Source organism: Mycteria americana, chromosome 8 (genome assembly GCF_035582795.1).
Source record: "Mycteria americana isolate JAX WOST 10 ecotype Jacksonville Zoo and Gardens chromosome 8, USCA_MyAme_1.0, whole genome shotgun sequence".
NCBI lineage: Eukaryota > Metazoa > Chordata > Aves > Ciconiiformes > Ciconiidae > Mycteria > Mycteria americana.
In genome coordinates, this window is record NC_134372.1 from 11,030,331 (window position 1) to 11,050,962 (window position 20,632).

At 67.2% G+C, this 20,632-nt stretch overlaps 3 protein-coding genes across 14 annotated transcripts in view; 1 reads left to right on the plus strand and 2 right to left on the minus strand.

Moving 5' to 3' along the window:
• The first annotated feature begins 3,725 nt into the window (after positions 1 to 3,725).
• UNC5A (unc-5 netrin receptor A) lies at positions 3,726 to 10,751 on the plus strand. Its single transcript, XM_075511012.1, has 18 exons — positions 3,726 to 3,911; positions 4,216 to 4,382; positions 4,566 to 4,762; positions 5,704 to 5,925; positions 6,067 to 6,210; positions 6,286 to 6,389; positions 6,515 to 6,695; positions 6,810 to 6,977; positions 7,165 to 7,329; positions 7,415 to 7,603; positions 8,143 to 8,442; positions 8,537 to 8,624; positions 8,709 to 8,877; positions 8,964 to 9,197; positions 9,315 to 9,464; positions 9,551 to 9,715; positions 9,794 to 9,972; positions 10,190 to 10,751. The coding sequence occupies exons 1-18, from the start codon at positions 3,726 to 3,728 to the stop codon at positions 10,353 to 10,355; spliced, it is 3,174 nt and encodes a 1,057-aa protein (XP_075367127.1). The 3' UTR covers positions 10,356 to 10,751.
• Positions 10,734 to 15,863, minus strand: HK3 (hexokinase 3). 2 transcript variants are annotated; one of them, XM_075509898.1, is made up of 18 exons: positions 15,731 to 15,863; positions 15,491 to 15,653; positions 15,019 to 15,167; positions 14,740 to 14,859; positions 14,527 to 14,622; positions 14,343 to 14,442; positions 14,076 to 14,259; positions 13,751 to 13,906; positions 13,404 to 13,637; positions 13,012 to 13,316; positions 12,795 to 12,934; positions 12,530 to 12,649; positions 12,346 to 12,441; positions 12,123 to 12,222; positions 11,812 to 11,995; positions 11,572 to 11,727; positions 11,159 to 11,392; positions 10,734 to 11,041 (listed from the first exon to the last, which is right to left on the minus strand). In XM_075509898.1, the coding sequence occupies exons 2-18, from the start codon at positions 15,612 to 15,614 to the stop codon at positions 10,879 to 10,881; spliced, it is 2,661 nt and encodes an 886-aa protein (XP_075366013.1). In that variant the 5' UTR covers positions 15,615 to 15,653; positions 15,731 to 15,863; the 3' UTR covers positions 10,734 to 10,878. The 2 variants fall into 2 exon arrangements, with proteins under 2 accessions (XP_075366013.1, XP_075366012.1); XM_075509897.1 differs by having other exon boundaries at positions 15,491 to 15,779.
• Positions 15,864 to 17,262: 1,399 nt separating this feature from the next.
• The window catches only part of UIMC1 (ubiquitin interaction motif containing 1), a 40,104-nt gene continuing 36,734 nt past the window's right edge, over positions 17,263 to 20,632 (minus strand). For 7 of the 11 annotated variants that reach the window (XM_075509630.1, XM_075509629.1, XM_075509631.1 and 4 more), the window contains 3 exons: positions 20,075 to 20,195; positions 18,199 to 18,262; positions 17,263 to 17,745 (listed from right to left, as the gene is read on the minus strand). In XM_075509630.1, the coding sequence (XP_075365745.1) occupies positions 17,501 to 17,745; positions 18,199 to 18,262; positions 20,075 to 20,195 (430 nt within the window). In that variant the 3' untranslated portion in view covers positions 17,263 to 17,500. Of the gene's footprint in view, positions 17,746 to 18,198; positions 18,263 to 20,074; positions 20,196 to 20,632 lie in introns of those variants that run through there. The other 4 variants (XM_075509633.1, XM_075509634.1, XM_075509636.1 and 1 more) reach the window with 4 other exon arrangements.

Genomic DNA, 20,632 nt, shown 5'->3' on the forward strand with positions numbered 1-20,632 from the left:
GCATGTCCTGCCGTGCCGTGCCCTGCTCTGCACCCAGGGGTGCACCCTCAGTGCTAGCATCTCTCCGGCTATCGGTACCATCGCTGCTCCATGCGTCATGTGTCTGCCTGCGGACAGGCTGGGGTGGGCTGGCTCCAGATGGTGCAAACTGGGGCCCTGTCGTCATCCCAAGTCAGGCCCAGTTGCCCAGTACCCTTTGTCCCTGCTGCCTGCTTGCTCTTTGGGTGCTGGTCCCGGGTGGGTGTCAGGCAGATCGCCGCTCACCCTGGCCCCCCCAGACCCTGCTCAGCCTGGGGCTCCTGCCCGCAGGATGGAGGTCTCAGGTCCCAGCTCCCTCCAGCCAGCCCTTGCTGCCGCAGGGTTACGGGGTGCCGGGGCTGCCGTCGCAGCCACGTACCACCCACAAGTGGGAGGGGGAGAGGCCTCGGGGCTCGACCCTGGCACCTGGGACCATTGCATGGCTGGAGGGGCCTTCCCCAGCCCCCCACCCGGCTCCCCCCACACTCCAGCAGGGACACGGGGCTGAGGGTGACCTTGACACTCCTCCCGGTGGGGCTGGGGCTCAGCGGGAGCATTTGCTCTTCACTGTCAATTAAAAGAGAGCCAGGAAAGCCGCTCGGCTCCCTAGGCTCGGGACCCCAGCGACAGCCCTGGCACGTGGGGCTGGGCCAGTCCCGTCCCCCCCACACCATCCAGTGCCAGCCTGGGCTGGGGGAGACCCCCGGTCCCTCACCGAGTCGGGGCCAGGACGGGACCCTCTCCCTGTGCAGTGCTGCTGACAGGGACTGGCACAGCTTGGCATGGGTCCCACGGGCACGCTGGGTCTGGGGGGGCTGTGGGGCTCAGCGGACACCCGGGGCTGGCGGGGAACAGGGCTCTGTGTGTGCCATGGGGCCGAGAGGGGACTGGCTCTGTGGGTGCCCGGGGAAGGGTGCCCAGCACTGGGTGCCAGGGCCGGTAGCCCCCAGGCAGGCAGAGGTGGTCTTTGGGGAGGGGCTGCCACCCCCGGCTGCCTTTGCCGGCACCGTTGTCCCCAGACCCCGGGCACGGGGCAGCGTGGGCCAGGCTTGGGCACGGCTGGGGCGGGGCGAGGGCGCAGCCCGCCGGGAGCCCTGCCCGCCCTGGCACATGCTAATTGTATGTAATGGGGAGAGCGTTATCAGCTCAAATCCGTAATTAGGCAGCTCTATTGTCATGCAAACCCGCCTGACTAATTCATTCATAACGAGCGCTCGCTTAATCAGCGCCCAGACGCTGCCACGCGCTCGCTGGGAGACAGGCACCCTCCGGCCCCCGCCGCCCTCACCCAGCCTCTCCCGTGGCCGTGGGGCTGGCACACGTGGGGCACACGCCTGGAGGGCCAGGGCAGCGGCCAGCTCGCGGGGAGGCACCGGGAAACTGGGGACGAGGTCCTGGGGCAGGCAGGGACGCCCCCGGGGACACTGTGCCCATTGGAGCACAGGGGACGCGTCGGCACTCTGTGCCCATCGTCGCGTTGTCCCCGGTGCTCGCCGTGCACCAGACTGGCCGGGAGCCGGGCCGTGCTGCCCGGTGTTGGCATCTGACCCTGTTGGCTCCCTTGCCTGGCCGGGGCTGGCACCAGCACCCAGCTGGCATCATCGTCGGGGCTGCACCGGGTGGGAAGGTGGGTGCAGGGGGAGCGTGTGCCGATGCCCAGATGCTCCAGGTGAGTGTTGGAGCCTGCGCGGGCAGCTGGGCAGTGCCAGGCGATGCCGCGGCCCCTGGCTGGGTTCTCCCAGGGACAGCACCGGCTCATCGCAGCTCGGAGCCAGCCTCTCCAGCAGGATGGTGCCCAGCTCAAAGCTTCAGACAAGCTTTTTGATGGCGGTGAATCATGCCAGCTCCACTCCTCTGCGTCCTGTGGAGAGCAAAGTGCCAGCAGCGGGGACCCCTGTGTGCGGGGCGGCAGGCAGGGCTGGCACCCCCAGGCTCCCCTGGGCCCAGCTGGGCTTCTGCCCTCTGCCCTCCCCCGACACCCACCCTTCCCTCGTTTAGGCCGGCGCAATCAGCAGCAATTATTGCTTTAATTACCTGCTGCTGGGGCGCAGGCCGGGCGCTGGCGAAGTGTGAGGAAATCTTTCATGTTAATGGCGTGCCAGGCCTGGCGCGGGTGCGATGGATGGGGCGCCAGCTGGGATTGAATCTGCTGGCTGCAAACCCTGTGGGGCTTTGGGGAGGTCCCCAGAGGGGGGGCACAGCTGGCAGGGGCAGGTGCCGGCGTCCAGGTCCCCACCTCACTGCAGGGCGGCCAGTGCCAGGCAGGGGTGCAGGCAGGGGACGGGGGCAGAGGGCTGCTGGGGTCGGCTCGGTGCCCTGCTGGGGACAGCCGATGCACTGGGCCCGGCTGGGCAGCAGTGTTCGGGGCAGACCCGTGCCATCGGAGCACTCTCCCGCTGCAGGCAGCTGCCTGCTCCCTCCCGGGGCAGCTCTGCCGAGCGGGCGCACACCGGTGTGCCGGTGCCGGTGCCCGTGCTGCCGCAGCCGCCGGCGGGCAGCCTCTCCTCGCCAAGAGCACGCTGACCTTCCCAGCGTCTCCCCGCGGCAGGAACCGAGGCGCCCGGTGTGCTGCTCTCGGCACCGCCGGGGAGCGTTGGCACCAGCACCGGTGCAGGATCAGCCCCTTGAAGACCAGAGGGACCAGGCTGGGGGGGCACCCGCTGGCATGTGGTGGGTCCTGGCAGTGCCCCCCCCCACGCTGGGCAGTGAAGCTTCCTGCAGTCTCTCCCTGCCCAGTAACACCAGTACACCTGGGCCAGGCACTATGGTGAGGGGCTGTGTGGCCACCCAGGGTGGCAGCAGCTGGGGGGCACAGGGAGCAGGGGGGCTCTGTGCACGGGGAGGGAGCCGGGAGCAGGGAGGTCCTGCGGTGCTGGGGTGAAGGCGGGTGCTCAGAGCCCGTAGCGGCGTGTCCCCATCCTCTCTGCACCCCGAGTGGGTGACGCAGCCCTGCTCCCCGGCCCGGCCCCCAGCACCCTGCCCCTTCACCGGGCCTGCCGGCACGCTCGATAGCCCATGTGGGCGGGGGATAATTGATAATAAAGCCCTGCTTAATGCACTGGCTTTACCGGCCGTGATTTATCGGCGCTGGTAGCAAACCGCGCTCCCGATTACCCCTTTGGCTGCCGAGACAGTGGCTGACCGGGGCCGTGCCCCTGCCACAGTGGTGGGGGGGGGTCCCGGGGACAACCGGGACCCCGCGCCCCACCGTCCCCCTCCGGTCCCCGTCCCCCATCCCCGCCGAAGTTCCCCGGTTCCCTTTGCCAAGGTGACATAAGCATCTCGCCTGTTTCCATGGCAACGCAGCGGCAGGTGAGCGGCGAGGCCGACGCGGTGCGGGAGCCGCCGGAGCCGCTGCCCACGGGGCGCCCACGCTGCACCCGTGCCCACGGACTGGGGGTGCCCACGCTGTGTGGGGTGTCTGTGGCCTGTGGGGGGCCCACGGTGCGTGGGGGTGTCTGCAGGGAGAGGGTGCAGGGGGTGCCTGCAGGGTATGGGGCAGCCACGGTGGTGAGGTACCTGTCGTTGGGGATAGCCGTGCTGCGTGGGGTGCTTGCGGTGCGTTGGACGGCCGCGGGGTGCATGGGGTGCCCACGGCGCGTTGGGTGCCCGTTGTGCATGGGGTGCCCACAGTGCCCTCATGGCACCCACACCGCAGCCCCTCCACTCCCTCGCCGGGGCTCCAGACCAGCTCCGGCCTCCTGGCCATGCCGCATGTCTTTGTCCGTGACCGCACCACAGCACAGAGCCCCGCCGGTGCCCAGCGTGGTGCCAAGCAGCAGGACAGCATCCCGCCCGGGGGCTCTGCAGGGTGCCTGGCAGCCCCACGGCTCTGCCGCTCGCTGCACGTCCCCACCTTCCTTTGCTGCCCGTGTTCCCACCCTGCCCACAAGGCACCCCACACCCTGGCTGGGTGGGCAGCTGGGGGGGCTCCATGCCCATCCTGCCTCCCCCCGCCCATCGCTGCTGGCCCCGGCGTCCCGTGCCCCTCCGCTCGGCCGTGATGGACAGACACACAGCTCCGCGACCGCTGAACTCATTTCACGTGTGATTAAAAGGCCGGTCCCCGCAGCACCGCTCCCCCCCTTCACCCAGCGTGCCTGCTGCCGCCACCCGGCTGGGAGGCAGCGGTGGTGCTGTGCAGAGGCAAACCCGGTATTTCATAAATAAATTGGGTTGCCTTTCTGCCCGTCTCAGGCCTCCAGCCGGCACAGCGCGGAGCCCTACGTGCCAGCGCGGCATGGGCACCCAGGGGTGCCCGAGCAGGAGGCACGGCGGTGCGAGCGGCAGGTGCTGCGGCGAGCCGTGCCGCAGCCGGCCGGGGGGATGGCACCGCACCGGGGACCGCAGCGCCTGTCCGCACCGTGACCCCCCGGGCCGGCCCCGGGCTGCGGCTGGGGGGGGTCGTTAAACCAGTGAAATATGAAATGCCTGTATATCCCCGACAGGGGTTTTAATTAAATTAATTGCCAGCGACATTGTAAAAGTGCTGATGGGGTAATAACTGGCGCGTTATGGTGGCCGTTTATCTTCCCCGCGTAAATTAGCTGCCGCACCTTGCCCGTCCCGGCGGGCATCGCGGCGGGCTCGCTCGGCACCCGCTCCCCGGCTCGGAGGGGCCTGATCCAGCTGAGGGGAGCATCAGGGCCCGGAGCCCCCCTGGGGGACTCAGCCAGGGCCCAAGGGACCCCTGTGTCCCTGTCCCCATCGCAGAGACGGCTGTGCCAGGCGGGAGCCGGCCGGGGTGGGCACAGGCAACAACGGGGGTCCCGCGGGTGTGTGGGGGGCGGCGGGTGGTTGCCAAACGAAGGCACTTAATTACTGCGCATTCCATCCCATTTAATTGCTTATTAAATCCTAACCAGCCAATTAGCAGCAGCAATTACAGCTTCATTCAGTGACACAATCGCTATTTTATCGTTTGTTAATCAAATGCTTATTTAGGGCCCTGGTTTATTAACTCTTTCGGCAGCGGGTGGGGGGAGCAGGAGCACCTGGCCACATCCGGGCTGGGGGACGCAGGCACCACGGGACTGTGCCACATGCTGCGTCCCCAGCACTGCTGTCCCCATGGGGACCCTGCCCTGGTGCATGGCACCCGCAGCCCCCAAGCAAAACTGGGGGATGCCTGACCCCCCCAAGGGACGTGTGTGCGACCCTGAGCCGCCCTTGCTGCCCTGGGGACGCTGGGGACAGCCAGCCCCTGTGTGCCATGCCTGCGCCCACTCCAAGGTGGATGCCAGCAGCACAGGACAGGGCGCACTGCTGTGTCACCCTGCCGTGTCACCAGGCATGGGATGAACGCCCCACCGCCCGCCCTGCATCCCTGTGCCACCCCAGGGCACGGCGGGGCAGGATGCGGCCCTCGGCCAGCGCCTCGCAGCATGCTGGGGAGGGGGGGTGGCGGGCGCCCCGGGAGGCGTGAGCGATGTCCCTTGTTGGTCACACTACATTTCCTTTTCATTAGTGCTAAGTGCGTACATGAAGGATCGGCACGGGTTCAGTGGGCGCAGCCACCGTGCTGCTGCTCTCCCTGATGGATGGCGGGGCCGGGAGGGGGCTGCCGCATCGCCGGTGGTGGGGGACGGTGGCAGGGCATGGGGCCACTGGCACGGGGCCACGCCGGGACGGGCGATCACCCAGCCCAGGCACACTGGAGGTGGCCGATCCCCCATCTTCCCGCAGGTGCTCAGCAAAGCGCGACCGTGGCCAACCCGGTGTCTGGTGCGTCCCCAGACCTGCTGCCGCACTTCCAGCTGGAGCCGGAGGATGTCTACATCGTGAAGAACAAGGCGGTGAGCCTGGCCTGCCGCGCCACCCCTGCCACCCAGATCTACTTCAAGTGCAACGGCGAGTGGGTGCACCAGGGTGACCACGTCACGCAGCACAGCACCGACCGTGGCACTGGTGAGCGCCAGCGGGAGGGACGGCACCAGCCCTGGTCTCTGGGAGCCACGTGCACTGCTCTTGGCGGGGGGTTGCATGGGGCTGGGGCCGCGGGCACCGCTGCTGGCGTGCTGGTGCTGACATGGCGCCTGCCGGTGGCAGGGCTGCCCATGATGGAGGTGCGCATTGAGGTCACCCGCCAGCAAGTGGAGAAGATCTTTGGGCTGGAGGAGTACTGGTGCCAGTGTGTGGCCTGGAGCTCCTCCGGCACCACCAAGAGCCAGAAAGCCTTCGTGCGCATCGCCTGTGAGTGTTTGCGGGTGCCTGGATGGGGTGTGGGGCGCTGCCTCCGGCCCCTCCGTCACCCCTGCGCCTCCCCAGATCTGCGCAAGAACTTCGAGCAGGAGCCGACAGGCAGGGAGGTCTCCATCGAGCAGGGCATCGTGCTGCCATGCCGCCCTCCTGAGGGCATCCCCCCTGCCGAGGTGAGCTCCCGCAGTCTGGCAGGTCAGGATGCGGCTGGGGGTGCCCCTTGCCCGTGGGGATGCCGTGGGTGCTCCCCGAGGGGGTGGCCCAGCCGGGCACCCGGTGACATCTCCGTGCCCCGCAGGTGGAGTGGCTGCGCAATGAGGAGCTGGTGGACCCGGCGCTGGACGCCAATGTCTATGTGACGCCGGAGCACAGCCTGGTGCTGCGGCAGGCTCGCCTGGCCGACACCGCCAACTACACCTGCGTGGCCAAAAACATCGTGGCCCGTCGCCGCAGCGCCTCTGCCGCCATCACCGTCTACGGTACGGCTCCACCGCGCCTGTCCCCGCCATGCTGCCCCGGTGTCGCCCTCCCCGTCCTGTCCCTCCCCGCATCCCCCATCCCGGTGAGGTGCTGATGGGACCCTCTCCACCCAGTGAACGGCGGCTGGTCGACGTGGACACAGTGGTCGGGCTGCAGCACCAGCTGTGGACGGGGCTGGCAGAAGCGGAGCCGGACCTGCACCAACCCCACGCCCCTCAACGGGGGGGCTTTCTGTGAAGGCCAAAATGTGCAGAAAACCGCCTGCACCACCCTCTGCCCAGGTACCCGCCCTGCCCGGGGCACCGCCGCCGCCCCCACCGTGCCGCTGCTGCACTCCCCGCTGCACCCATCGTAGTCCCTGTCACCCCAGGCGTCTTCTCCTCTCACCCCCCATGTGTCTGTCTCTGCCGGCCCCGGGGCAGGGGAGGGGGATGGCAGCAGGGCGCTGACCCCCAGCTGTGCCCACAGTGGACGGCGCCTGGTCGGAGTGGAGCAAGTGGTCTGTGTGTGGGGCCGAGTGCACCCACTGGCGGAGCCGGGAGTGCTCGGAGCCAGCACCGCGCAACGGGGGCCAGGATTGCCACGGCCCCGAGCTGGACACCCGCAACTGCACCTCTGAGTTCTGCAGCCACGGTGAGCGCGGAGGGGACGGCGGGGGTGCCCCCCGGGATGGGTGCACGGGGGATGCCCGTGGGTGCTGACGCCCTGCCCCGCGCAGCCGCCCCCGGCGCAGAGGACGTGGCCCTGTACGTGGGGCTGGTGGCCGTGGCTGTGTGCCTGGTGCTGCTGCTGCTGGTGGGGGTGCTGGTGTACTGCCGCAAGAAGGGGGGCCTGGACGCCGATGTGGCCGACTCCTCCATCCTCACCGCTGGCTTCCAGCCCGTCAGCATCAAGCCCAGCAAGGCCGGTGAGCGAGGGCTTCGGGGATGGGGCTGTGCAGTTATGCTGGGACACGGTGTCCCTCGGGACCTAGGGGTGGCCATGCTCCTGGGGGGACCCTGGGCAGGGGCTGTGTGCCCCGTGGAGTCCCTGGTCTTGAGTGGGGGCTCTGTGCCCTACGGGATCCCTGAGCTAGGGACAGGGACACTGTATCTTAAAGGGTCCCTGACCGTGGGGTCAGTGCTTTGTGTCCCATAGGGTCCTTGGCTGTGGGCAGGGGCTCTGTGTGCTATAGGGTCCCTGGTTCCTATAGCGTCTCTGCCCTGGGTTGGTGCTTTGTGCTCCGGAGACGCCACGGGTGACTGTGTCTCAAGGGTCTGTGCCACGGGGCAGAGGCCCAATGCCCTTTGGACCCCCAGGGGTGGCTGTGCCCCACAGAGTCCTTACTATGGGGCAAGTGCTGTGTGCCCCATGTCCCCCGGGGCCAGCCGTGCCACCACGTTGCCAGCGGCGACCTCCCCATCCCTGCCGTGCCCCGGCGCCACAGCCCCCTGCTCTGTGCCGCAGACAACCCCAGCCTGCTCACCATCCAGCCCGACCTCAGCACCGCCACCATGACCTACCAGGGCTCGCTCTGCCCACGCCAGGACGGCCCCGCCAAGCTCCAGCTGCCCAACGGGCACCTGCTGAGCCCGCTGGGTGCTGGGCGGCACACGCTGCACCACAGCTCGCCCGCCGCCGAGGGCGCCGACTTCGTGGCCCGGCTCTCCACCCAGAGCTACTTCCGCTCCCTGCCCCGTGGCACCACCAACATGGCCTATGGCACCTTCAACTTCTTGGGGGGGCGGCTCATGATCCCCAACACAGGTACAGCGGAGTGGGCGCGGGGTGCGGGAGCGTCGCCCGGTGTGGGCAGGTGCCCATGGGGCTCACCCCCCCACACGTGCACCCCCCCCCCCAGGGATCAGCCTGCTCATCCCACCCGATGCCATCCCACGGGGGAAGATCTACGAGGTCTACCTGACCCTGCACAAGCAGGAGGAGGTGAGGTAGGTGCCGTGGCTGGGGCTGCTGGGGCACGGGGCTGCTGGGGGGGGGCTGGCTCCGCTCAGCTGCCCCCACCGCTGCCCCAGGCTGCCCCTGGCCGGCTGCCAGACGCTGCTGAGCCCCATCGTCAGCTGTGGCCCCCCTGGGGTCCTCCTCACCCGCCCCGCCATCCTGGCCATGGGTCACTGCGTGGAGGCCAGCGCTGAGAACTGGAGCATCCGGCTGAAGAAGCAGTCATGCGAGGGCACGTGGGAGGTGAGCGCCCGCTGTGGGGCTCGAGGGGGTCGGGGTTGGGGGGGGGACGGCCGTGTCCAGGGTGCATCTCTGCCTGGGTGTCGCAGGACGTGCTGCAGCTGGGCGCCGAGCCGTGCACGGAGCTCTATTACTGCCAGCTGGAAGCGCAGGCTTGCTACATCTTCACGGAGCAGCTGGGACGCTTCGCACTGGTCGGGGAGTCCCTCAGCATGGCGGCCTCCAAGCGCCTCAAGCTGGTCCTGTTCGCACCGGCCGCCTGCCCCTCGCTCGAGTACAACATCCGCGTCTACTGCCTCAGCGACACCCAGGATGTCCTCAAGGTACCGGGTGGTCCCCATGCAACACCCCCCCGTCCCGGCTCGGGGTGACGGCCACGCAGGCAGGGCTGGGCTCCCGGGGTGCAGCAGCTCCTGCCCGACCGCTGCCTGTGCTGGCAGGAGGTGATCCAGCTGGAGAAGCAGCTGGGGGGGCAGCTGATCGGAGCCCCCCGGGTGCTGCACTTCAAGGACAGCTACCACAACCTGCGCCTCTCCATCCACGACATGCCCAGCTCCCTCTGGAAGAGCAAGCTCCTTGCCAGCTACCAGGTGAGGAGCCCGGCCAGTGGGTGGGATGGGGATGGGGGGGTGTCCCTGCCACCCTGACCCCCCCCACACCCATCACCCCGCCGCAGGAGATCCCCTTCTACCACATCTGGAGTGGGCTGCAGCCCTTCCTGCACTGCACCTTCACCCTGGAGCGCCTGAGCCCCAGCACCTGCGAGCTGGCCTGCAAGATCTGGGTCTGGCAGGTGGAGGGCGACGGGCAGAGCTTCACCGTCAACTTCAACATCGCCAAGGTGAGGGCAGGGCCGGGGGGATTCCAGGGGTGACCCCAGGATGGGCTCACATCCCCCGCCCCCGGTGCTCTCCCCTAGGACACGAGGTTTTCGGACTGGCTGGTCCCCGACAGCGAGGTGGGCGCCCCGGCCCTGGTGGGCCCCAGTGCCTTCAAGATCCCTTTCCTCATCCGCCAGAAGATCATCAGCAGCCTGGACCCACCGGGCACCCGGGGAGCCGACTGGAGGACGCTGGCCCAGAAGCTCAACCTTGACAGGTGGCCTGGGATGGGGACAGCGCTGGGGACGGGGACAGGGTGGCACGGTGGGTGGGGACAGGGGCTTCTGGTCTCATCCTGCACCTACGGATGGATGCTGGAATGCTGTGGGACCCTGGGAGCGGGATGGTGCCCACGGTGAGGCCAGCACGGGGCTGGTCCCAGGGTGGGGAGCCATCCCTGTGCCCTGACATGGTCCCTCTGTCCCCGCCTCCAGCCATCTCAGCTTCTTCGCCTCGAAGTCCAGCCCCACGGCCATGATACTCAACCTGTGGGAAGCGCGGCACTTCCCCAACGGCAACCTCTCGCAGCTGGCCGCCGCCGTGGCCGAGGTGGGCAAGCAGGACGGTGCCCTCTTCGCCGTCTCCGAGGCCGAGTGCTGAGCGTGGCTGGGGGGGACCCAACCCCCAACCCCACTCCTGGGGGACTGCTGCCATGGGGCAGGGGGGGGGCCCTGGCCGGCCCCTGGGCCCCCGCTGCCCCACAGCCCCACTGCCCGGCCCCCTTGCGAGAGAGGGATGCCCATGACCCACAGCAGCTGGGCCCCCCAGCACTGTGGCGGCGGGGCTCAGCCCGGCCCCGGGGGACCCACAGCCCCGTGGCGGGGGGCCTGGGGGGCGCTGGGTGTGCGTCGTGCGTGCGGTGCCGTCGTGCTGTCTGCGTGTGGGGCCAGGCGGCCCCGGGCCCCGTGCCGTGTTGTGTAAAGACCGTTTTTTTAATTCTGTATTAAGTGCATTCAAGTATTTACACTTGGCCTTATGTACATAGCGGTGCCGCGGGCGGGGGGTCTGCCGGACGTGAATGTAAATAAATTCGATATATATTGCTACGTGGGGCTGTGCCCGGCCATGCGCTGCCCCCCACACCGTGTCCCCCCCAGGAGTCAGAGGTGCGGAGGAAAGCGCTTTATTGGGGTGATGGTGGTGGCTGTCCCCGGGGCTCAGCCCCACGGCAGGCCACGGCCGCCACAAGCGCGGCCCCTTTCCCTGAGCCGTCCTCCGACCGCAGGAAGGTGACAGTGCAGTTGGGCGCCAGGTCCCGCAGCATCTGCTGGAGGTGCTGGGAGAAGCTGGGAGGAACAGGAGGGGAGGGTGAGGGCTGGTACCCCCCATCCCAGGCACCCCATGGCTCCCCCGGACCCCTGCTGTAGCGCACGGGTCCCCCTGCCACCCCCGGCCCCACTCACTGCGGGTGCATCTTGTACAAGGTGCCGTCCACGCCCACGGTGACGGCCAGCCGAGCCAGGCCCCGGTTCTCCCGCATCTTCTCCACCACGGCAGCCAGGCCGGCGGCGCAGAGCTGGGCCGCCCGCAGGGACACGGTCTGGCACACCTCCCGCACCAGCACGCTGTCCTCAAAGCTGGCCTGGAGCTCCAGGTCCTGCAGGATGGCCCGTACCTGCCGCAGGGCCAGCTTATCGCTGTCCCGGACCAGGGCCACCGTTAGCACCGCCGACCCCATCACCGTCCCCCATCCCACGGGCTGGAGGCGGCATCACCCTGCATGCACCCCATCAATGTAGCATGGCCCCGCTCCTGGGGCTCTGGCTTCACAGCCCCCACCCTGGGCTAAGGGAACCCACCGGAGCCCCACACTCACCTCTCGATGGTGGAGAGGAATTTGGTCGGGAAGATGTCCCTGGTCTGGAGCTTGGGGCAGGGCTTGCCGCGGAACAGGAGCTGTTTCTCCACCAGCGCCAGTAGGATGTGGCGCACGATCTCGCCCAGGTACATGCCGCTGATCAGCTTCTCGAACCTGCCCCGGGCACAGGCTTGGCAGCCTTAGCCAGGCACAGCCACCCCCGCCCAGCCCCCTCCCCACCCCAGGGCCCTCGCCCACCTCTGCTTGCCCGCGTTGATCGTTTTCTCATCCACCAGCCGGTCGAAGTTGGTGAAGATGTCGTCCAGGCAGCCGTTGTCCCCGAAGGCCCCCCACTCCATGTTGATGCACATGCGGCCCTGCTCCCCCTCCACGGTGCCCACATTCTGCATCTCCTCCATGTAGCAGGCATTGGTCCCTGTCCCTGCGGGCCCCACGCTGGTGTCACCCCCACCACGGCCCTGGCAGAGCTGCCTGGCACCCCATGGCCAGGCCGGGTGGGCTGGTGGTGAGGGAATGGGACAGCCCCTGGGTGCAGAGGCGCTCCTCACCCACGATGAGGCCGATTTCACATTTGGGGTCATCATAGCCACAGGACATCATGGTTCCCACCGTGTCGTTGACCACGGCCACCACCTTCAGCCCTAAGTGCTGCCGAACCAGAGACAGGGACACAAGTGGCTTAGTGGCACCCAGTTGGCTCCTGGGGCTGGCACCGCCTGGATGCAGAGTGGCACCCCGGGGACAGGGGACAGGCCCCCAGTCCTTCCCTACCTGTTTGCGCTGGGCAGCTTCCCGCAGCAGCTGGACCACGTCCTGCCCCACGCAGCCCGAGGCGCTGAAGCCTTTGGTCCAGCTCAGCAGCACTGCCTGCAAGAGAGGTAGGAGCAGGGGCCGGGCAGCTGCCTCGTACCCAGGGGCCCTTCCCATCTCCCTGGGGCCGGAGCCACCCCCTCACCTTATCCAGGCCCAGCTGCTGGCAAGGGAAGGAGAAGGTGAAGCCGAGCGGCAGGACCTGCTCCATCAGGTCCTGCTTCAGCTGGAAGTCCATGATGCACTCGATGATGTGGTTGAAGAGCTGCAGAGAGAGGCCACGGTCTCGGGGGCCAAGCTGGGGAGATGCTGTGGGGGTCTTGCAGCCCCCTCCCGGGCACGGGTGCAGCGAGGGGAGAGGCAATTCCCACCCCTCACCCCATCCCTTGGCCACAGGACCACAGCCTCACCGCCTCGCCGGTGCCCTGCATGACGGCGGTCGGGATGACGTAGATCTCGCTGGCCATGCGGATGCCATCCTGCGCGACGCGCACCACCAGCACCCGGAAATTGGTCCCCCCCAGGTCCAACGCCAGGAATTCACCTCGCTCTGCGGGGAGCCAGCACAGGGCATCAGCAGGGCCACGGCCTCCCTGGCACCCCTTTCCCCAGGCCCCCAGCCCTCACCAGTGCCATCAGGCGTGCCGCGGACGTAGGTGGGCAGCATGCGGACGGAGGCGTTGGCATTGCTCTCCCGGCCCAGCCCCAGCTCCATCTCCTGCCTCATCAGTGCCTGGACGCGCTCCAGGTCAGTGCGGCTGAGCCGCAGCGGGGCCAGCAGCTGGTCCACCTCGCGGCGTTGGGCCGCCAGGCGCAAAGCCACCGCTGTCACCATGGCCGCCCCCCGCCCTGTCCCATCCACCGAGGGCAGGAGAGTGGCCGTGCACTCGGGGGCCAGCAGCCCTGTCACGCTCTGCAGGATCTCCCTGAACCTGCCGGAGGAAGAAGGAGATGGTGAGGGCAGGGCGTGAGGCATCCCGCTGGGGTGGGACCCCACCAGGAGCCATGTCCCTCCTCACCTGGTGTAGCCCCGGTACAATTCACCGTCCACCCCCACGTTGACCACCAACCGCTCCAGCTCCCGGCTCTGGCACATGTGGCTGAGGATGGCAGCCAGCCCAGCAGCACAGAGCGCGGCGGCACGGCTCACCACCGCCCGGCAGATCTGCTGCACCCGGCAGCAATCCCGCTCACTCGGCTGCAGCCCCAGAGCCTCCAGAGCACTCCTCGCCTTGGCCATGCCTTCCTCGTTGCTGCAAGGGAGAGCACAGTGCTGGCTTACGGGGCCACTGGCTTGCGGCCGAGGGCACCCACCTGTCACCCCCCCCCTCCCACCCATGGCAGCTCTGGGTCCCCAGACACTCACTCAATGATCTCCAGGACCTGCTGGGTCTTGAGCACATCCTTGGTCCTCAGGACAGCGACGCTGCTCCCAATGAAGAGCACTTTCTCTGCAGCCAGGGTGGTCAGTGCGTGCCGGACGATCTCCCCCAGGTACAGGCTGCCCACCAGCTTCTCAAACCTGCGTGTAGCCCAAGCAGGGGTCAGTCATCCTCCCCCAGCACCCCTCAGCCCTTTGAGAGCACCCAGGAGTGTTGCAGGGGGCCATGTGCTCTGTTGGTAGGGCCTGGCATGCTCAGGGATAGACGTGGAGCCCCAGGGACCCTGCCCTTGCTGGGGAGTGGGAGCACCTCTTCTCCCCAGGGTTGGAGGATTCCTGGTCCACACGCTGGTCATAGGGGGTCAGAATGTCGCTCAGGGCACCATCGTCCCCAAAGCAGCCCCACTCGGTGTTGACACACATCCACCCACTGGTCTCTTCCGCCATCTCCACCTGCTGTGCTTCGGCCATGAAGCAGCTGTTGGTGCCCGTGTCTGCAGGGAGCAATGGGGGTGAGCGCCAGCAGAGCCCCCCCCCAGCTCCCACCACCCTGGCACACAGAGTGCCCACTGCTCACCCACGACCAAGGCAACCTCACAGGGTGTCCCCCCCATGCTGCAAGTCATCATGGTGCCCACAGTGTCATTCATCAGGGCAACGACGTCCACGTGGTAGAGCTGGCCGGGGGCAAAGCGAGAGCACCGTCAGCCCCTCCACGGGGTCAGCTCCCAGCCAGGCCCCCCCACCCCACGGCTCCCCACCTCCTGCTTCTTGATGGCCGACTGCAGCAGCTGCACAACATCCTTCCCCTCCACGTCACTGCAGCTGAAGCCCTTGGACCAGGAGATGAGTTCGGCCTGTGGAGAGCATGTGGCTGAGCCGCTGGCCTCCGCCACCAGACCAGCTCTGCTCCCCGCTGATGATGTGCTGGGGAGGAGGCGGCTGCGGCCACGGGGCAGGGTTGTTCTGCTCACCTTGTCCAGCCGCGTCTGCCTGCAGCTGAAGGGGAAGACGAAGCCCAAGGGGAGGCGATGCTGGGGGCTGCTGATGCCAGCCAGGAACTGGCGCACGCATTGTGCAATGAAGTCAAAGAGCTGCAAAGGCAAGGCCGGGGTGACCGGCTGCTCCCCCTTACCCAGCACCCAGGCTGCAGGAGGCAGCCCAGAGCCCCAGCACCAGCCTGGAGCCCTGCCAAGCCTCCGTGGTGCCGGGCAGCCCAGCACCAGCCACCCTCTGCCACGGCCTCCTCATACCGCTTCCCCCTTGCCCTGCGTGATGTCCCCTGGCATGTTGAAGATCTTGTACATCACTTGGGGGCTCTGGTTCCCATCGCCCAGGAGGGTCACCCACAGGGTCCGGACATGGCTCTGGCACAGCTCCACCACCAGCAAGTCGCCCTTCTCTACGGGGGAGCAGAGGTGGTGTCAGGCAGAGACCTGCCCTGTGGCAGATCCCCCAAATCTGCTCCTTACCCTGTCCCAGGGACAGTCTCACCCATGGGGGAGACTCCTGAGAGCCCGAGATCACCGCAGGGGCCAAGGGAGCCAGCTCCTGGCCTCTGCCCCTGCACTGGGGACTGGCACAGGCAGCGCAAGGGCAGCTTATGGACCCCGTAACTGGCCAGAGACTGGTGCACCCCTCCCCGGCACCCCCAGGGCCACGTCCAGCAAGGTGTGCGGGGCTGCAGGTAGCAGAGCAGCCCATCCCCAGGATGGGCTGTCTTACCGGTGCCATCGGGCGTGGAGCAGATGTAGGTGGGCAGCATCCGCACGTTGGCCTGTGCATGCGTTTGGCGGCTCAGCCCCTTGCGCATGGCCTGCAGCATGCGGCCCTTGACCGCCTGCAGCATCTCCAGCGGGACGGTGAGCGCCAGCAGGGCTCGTTGTACCTGGGGACAGCTCATCAGGGCAGGCCTAAAGGGCAGGGGATGCCTCTTGCTGGGTGCGGGGCAGGGACAGGCCTTACCGGTGTGCAGGCAGGACCATCATTCCAGTGGCCCAGCTGATGGCTCGCTGGGGACCTGCGTGGAGGGAGGTGGCATGTCACCCACTGAGTCCTGGCCCACAGGAGGACAGGACACACGCCTGCCCACGCCCAAGCACACGAGTGGGGCTGGGGGGGCCCGTCCCCGGCTCTGCCTCCCACCTCCCCTCTGCGTCCCTGCTCCACGGGGCCGCAGTCCCAGCAGCATCGTCACTTTGCAATGTCCTTCCACTGCAATCGCGACCCAGCAGCCGGGGGTAGAGGGGGCAGCTGTGCCCCACAACGGCGATGGTGCCGGGGCCGTCCTCGGGGGCTGCGGGAGAAGGGGGCTGCCCCTGCCTCGCCCTGCCCGCGTCTCCCCTCCACCTGCAAGAGGCCGGAGGCTGGTCTCTCCCCTGCCCAGGGAGGTGCAGCCCCCGGGGGGCGGGGGGAGCCTGCTCAGCCCCGGCCCCGGCCCCTACCGCGGCCTCCCCACGCCTGACTTCGCTCGGCCGCCGCCGGGCCGGAGCCCCTCACCGGTTCAGGGCCGGGCGACCCCGCTCCTCCGGGCCCAAGCCCCGCCGGCGTAGGGCGTCCGGGCTGGGGGCGGCGGGGCTCTGCTCCCGGGAGGCCCTCGCGGCCCTGCCGTACTGGCCGGGCTGGGGCGGGGCCCCGCGGCGCTCGGGGCTGGCCATGTCTGCGGGGCCGGCGGCGGCGGGGCCGGCGGCGGCGGCGGCGGCGGCGGGGGGACCGTTGCCAACGCCGCTGCCGTTGCCCCGGCAACAGAAGCAGCGCCCGCGGGCGCCCCGCCCCGCCATTGGCCGGGCCGCCGCGCCGCTGGCCCCGCCGTGGCCAATGGGCGGCCCCGCGCCCGCCGCCCCGGGGCGCCCCCGCGGGAGGGGCCGCTCCCCGCTCCCCGCGGCCCCGGGCCGCGCAGCGCAGCGTGGCCCGCGCTTCCTATTAGCGCTGTTAAATTTAAGCCCGGGTTTTGATTAGCTCTGCGTCAGCTCGTGCCATTAATTAAGCAGGAGAGCGATGAGCCCACCCCCCGTTCCCGGTGAGGGGCTCCGCGGCAGGGCGGGGATGCTCCCGGGGAGTGGGGAACCCCCACGGCCCAGCCCGGGGCTCCGTCCTGCCCTGCAAGCCGCCGGCGGCAGGAGGAGGCAGGGGCCTCCCTGCCACAGGGACCAGGCTCACAGCCGAGCTGCCTGGCGGACAGGGAGGACACCAAGGACACGGGGACACCGCGGTGGCGGCTCCGCCGGTCTCTGCAGCCCGGGGCTGCGGCTGTCAGCTGGCACCAAGGTGCCCTCCGCAGCTCCCAGCTGGGAAAGTCACCGACGTGCTGGTGCACAGAGCATCGGGCACCGCCGCCCCCTGCCCGGGGGGGTTCCCCGAGCTCACACCCCCCCCGCCCCAGCCCGAGGACAGGCCTCAGGAAGCGTGATTTTGGACGCGCTGGCTGCTGTCCCTCCTCTCCTCCCTCCAGCGCCTCCCGTTCCCCAGAGGAAGACAGCACAGCTCCTCCGTGTTGCTGCAGTTTCATAAAAACATACATAAATATATTTCCATTTCTTTAACAGAGAGCAAAGCTGCACAGGCACCTATAAACCACACAGTCACTTCTCCACCCAGTGCGCCCTGCACAGGTTGTATAAAACATACAAAAGGGGGTTGGGAGAACAAGGCTGTGGGTGAAGCAGGGGTACGGTGCTGCGCAGACCCACGCCGGGGTGCGGGGAGCCGCCACGGGGTCCCACCACACTGCTAGCCTCAGGACTTGCGCTTTCTCCGGCGGCAGCCTTTGGTCTGCTGCTGGCTGCCCAAGCGAAGAGCCGCATGCGGCTCCAAGTCCACCACGCAGTCCGTGGCTTCCAAGAAGGAGATGCCGGGTTTCACAGGGGAGACGTTGAAAGGAAGGTGCCGAAGGGAGCTGGGGCTGTCCCCAGCTCTGGCTGAGAGTGCGGGAGGGGACTGTTGGTCTCCTAGTCCAGCGAGGGGGGTCCCCGCATCAGCACCTGCAACAAGAGCACACGTCAGCCCTGCCTGGCCACCCTCCAGCGTGAGCCGTGGGCAAGGGGAGGAGGGTGCTGCTGAGAGCACTTCTCCCCACTTATCTCCTCCTGTCCTTGGACCCGTGGGGGGAAGCGCCGGTGTGCAGGCAGAGAGGGCAGCACCCCGCCACGCCCCCAGGAAGCTGGACATCTCTTGGTGCAATGGCTCAGAGCACACTCCTACCACTGCGTGGGCTCTGGGCAGTGGCACAGGTCCAGCGGGCACTGGCAGGGATGTGCGCAGCCAGCTGGGGGCTGACAACCGCCAGCTAAGCCCAACAGCCTCCCGCTCTGCTCAGGAAAAACAGACCCCTTCAAGGGGAATTTCCTGACCCAGCACAGCCCAGGACGGCATGGGGAAAGCTGGGAAAGGGCAGCGCTGACCCAGCCAGGCAGGCACAGAAAGCAGCTTCCCACCTGCCGTCTTGCTCTCCGAGAGCTCCAGCATCCTGAGGAGTCCCCTCTCCTGCCTTCCAACGTCCTGCCAAGGAGAGGAGAACTGCTGTCACAGTGCTGCCGTGAGGGGTGGCCCCGTGGTCGCACATTCCCCCAGCCCATTGGGTCAGGCTGGGCACAAGTGGCAGTGCTGCATTTCCAGAACCTCCAGCTGAGCACGGCCAGCCGCCAACGGGAAGGGCACTGCCCGCCGCCAACGGGAAGGGCACTGCCCCGAGCCCAGCCTGACCAGTGCCCGAGCAGAGGCAGCTGAGAGCAGTTCATAAAGCAGAGCCGGGTAAGACAGGAGGCCAGGGTGCAGGAAGTGAGCAAGTCCCAGCCAGTGAGCACGGGGCTGCAACAGAGAAATCTGGGCACCAGGGGCTCTGTCACGGCTCAGGCACATCCCCCAGCACTGTGCTTCCAAGGGCAAGCCCCCTCCTGCTCTGTCCGAGGGCACAGGGGCTTGGTGCTGGAGGGAAAGACCTTCCTCCAGGGCACAGCCAGACGAGGAACGCACATCTCATGCCCCCTCTCAGCCCCTGGGAAGATGCAGTCATGCTGGTCACGCAGGCTAAGGGAACACCACTTGGCCTGGCTGCTTTGAACCTTGCTGGCCCAGCAAAGTCCCCTCTCCGGTCTGCTCCCTGCCCCCAGAACCGCTCTAGAAGGCACTGGCATCCCAGCTGCAGGATTGGAGCTGCAAAGCACCCCAAAATGGGCCGTGGAAGGAACCTGCAAGCCCAACAGTGCCACTAGGAAGCTTTCCAATGGCCCAGCCCATGCCCAGGCATGACCTGCCCCCCCCAGTGAGCTGCCACTTCAGCACAAGGCAGGGCCAGAGGAAACACAGAGCCTTGCCGAGCCATCCCAAAGGGCCACCTGGCTCCGGTACCTTTCCCACATGCCCTGTACCGTGCCTGTGTGCAGGACCCCACACACTAGCCGGCTGTGGGGTGCAGGGACAGAGTCAAACAGCCCCCACAGAGCCGGCCACATGCAGGAGCAGCCGTGCCCTGCAGTACTCTGAACCACACAGCGCTTGGCAGTATCCCAGCCAAAATCACCAACCAGAAATCTCATCATTTGCATCTGAATCCCCAAAGGGCTGAGGCCTGTGATGGATTTAAGGGATTATACGAAACTAAGACATCATGTTGCATCTTCATGCTGAGAATCACATTTCTGAGTGCAGGCAAAGCTGTGGCAATAGGGCTTTGCCTACAGGAACCAGCGGGAAGGCCCAGAAGGACCCTCTCTGCGCTCTCCTGGGACTGCCACAAGCAGGAAAAAGGATGGTGGGGGCCAACACCTGGCAAGTGACTGCAAGCCAGCTGCTACCCACGCTCCTGCCTCCCACCTCCCCTAGCAAGGCACATCCCTCACACCCAGCACACCTCCGCTGCACTCACTCCCCCACGTTTCTCCTGGGATGCTGCGGTTTGCTCCCAGCACCAAGTGGTTCTCCCTGCTCCGGCTCTGAAGCCTTCCCCGTGGGAAAGGGCTTGCGGATAGAGTCAGATACGCTTGTCATCCTGACACTGCCCTCCACTCCATCTATATTCAGCCGAGGCAGCCTGCAGGACTGAGGCGTGCTGCCTGGCAGCAGGACAGCCCTAGCTGCCTACCTGCTGGAGAGGTTACTGGCAGCTTCACTGGATTAGCTCACCCCTGGGACCGGTCCATGCCCTCGCAGAGCGTCACAGGAAGGAGGACAAGTTCTCTGCCTACAGTGGCCCACAGAGACAGGCAATCCTACACCAGGTCATCCCATCAACCAGGGAAACTGCTCCTGCTGCCAACCCAGCCCCAAACCCAGCGCAAAGCAAAGGAGACGGTCTGCAGGGTCGCCCCTCACCTTGGCGCTTCGCAGCCTCCTGGTTCCCTGAGCTTGCCTAGCAGCCTGAAGGCAGCTGTCCACATGCCTCTGATACTGCAGCAGTGGCACCAGTGACTTACAGAGGTAGCACTTCTCACACCTGCCAGGCAGCAAAGGACAGAGCACTGCATTAGGATTCGCCCTGCACGGGGCTCCCAGCCACCAGCGGTGACTTTCCTCCTCCAGGCCATGCCACAGAGAAGACATGTCACCAGACAGGGTCTCGCTCAGTGGGGTCAGGCCAGCACCAATCGCAAAGACTGAGTGATTATCAGTTTTCCCTGACTGTTCCTCTGTATCCTGCTGCTGCAGCAGCGGGACGGTAATCAAATCTGCTCATCTAACTATCTCAAACACTGCTGATTTCTCCCCAGACATAAAGCACCCTGTCAAAATCCACAGAAATGAAGTGCGAGGGCTTTGCAAAGGGGAGTTAAATTCTGCCTGAAAAGCAAACCAAGTGTGTTAAATCAGAGAGACATTTTACCAGGGCTGGATGAACTTGTCTGACTAGTAAATCAAGTCTTTCTCTGCACT

Excerpts from the sequence above, each read along its gene's own strand:
- UNC5A (XM_075511012.1), top strand. The coding sequence starts at position 3,726 with ATGCCGCATGTCTTTGTCCGTGACCGCACCACAGCACAGAGCCCCGCC. Across the intron at positions 8,878-8,963 it reads CATGCGAGGGCACGTGGGAG|GACGTGCTGCAGCTGGGCGC; the intron begins GTGAGCGCCCGC and ends TGGGTGTCGCAG. Across the intron at positions 9,198-9,314 it reads ACACCCAGGATGTCCTCAAG|GAGGTGATCCAGCTGGAGAA; the intron begins GTACCGGGTGGT and ends CTGTGCTGGCAG.
- HK3 (XM_075509897.1), bottom strand. The coding sequence starts at position 15,668 with ATGAGCTGTCCCCAGGTACAACGAGCCCTGCTGGCGCTCACCGTCCCG. Across the intron at positions 12,442-12,529 it reads AGCAGCTGGGCCTGGATAAG|GCAGTGCTGCTGAGCTGGAC; the intron begins GTGAGGGGGTGG and ends CCTCTCTTGCAG. Across the intron at positions 11,393-11,571 it reads TTCCTCTCCACCATCGAGAG|CGATAAGCTGGCCCTGCGGC; the intron begins GTGAGTGTGGGG and ends GGTCCGGGACAG.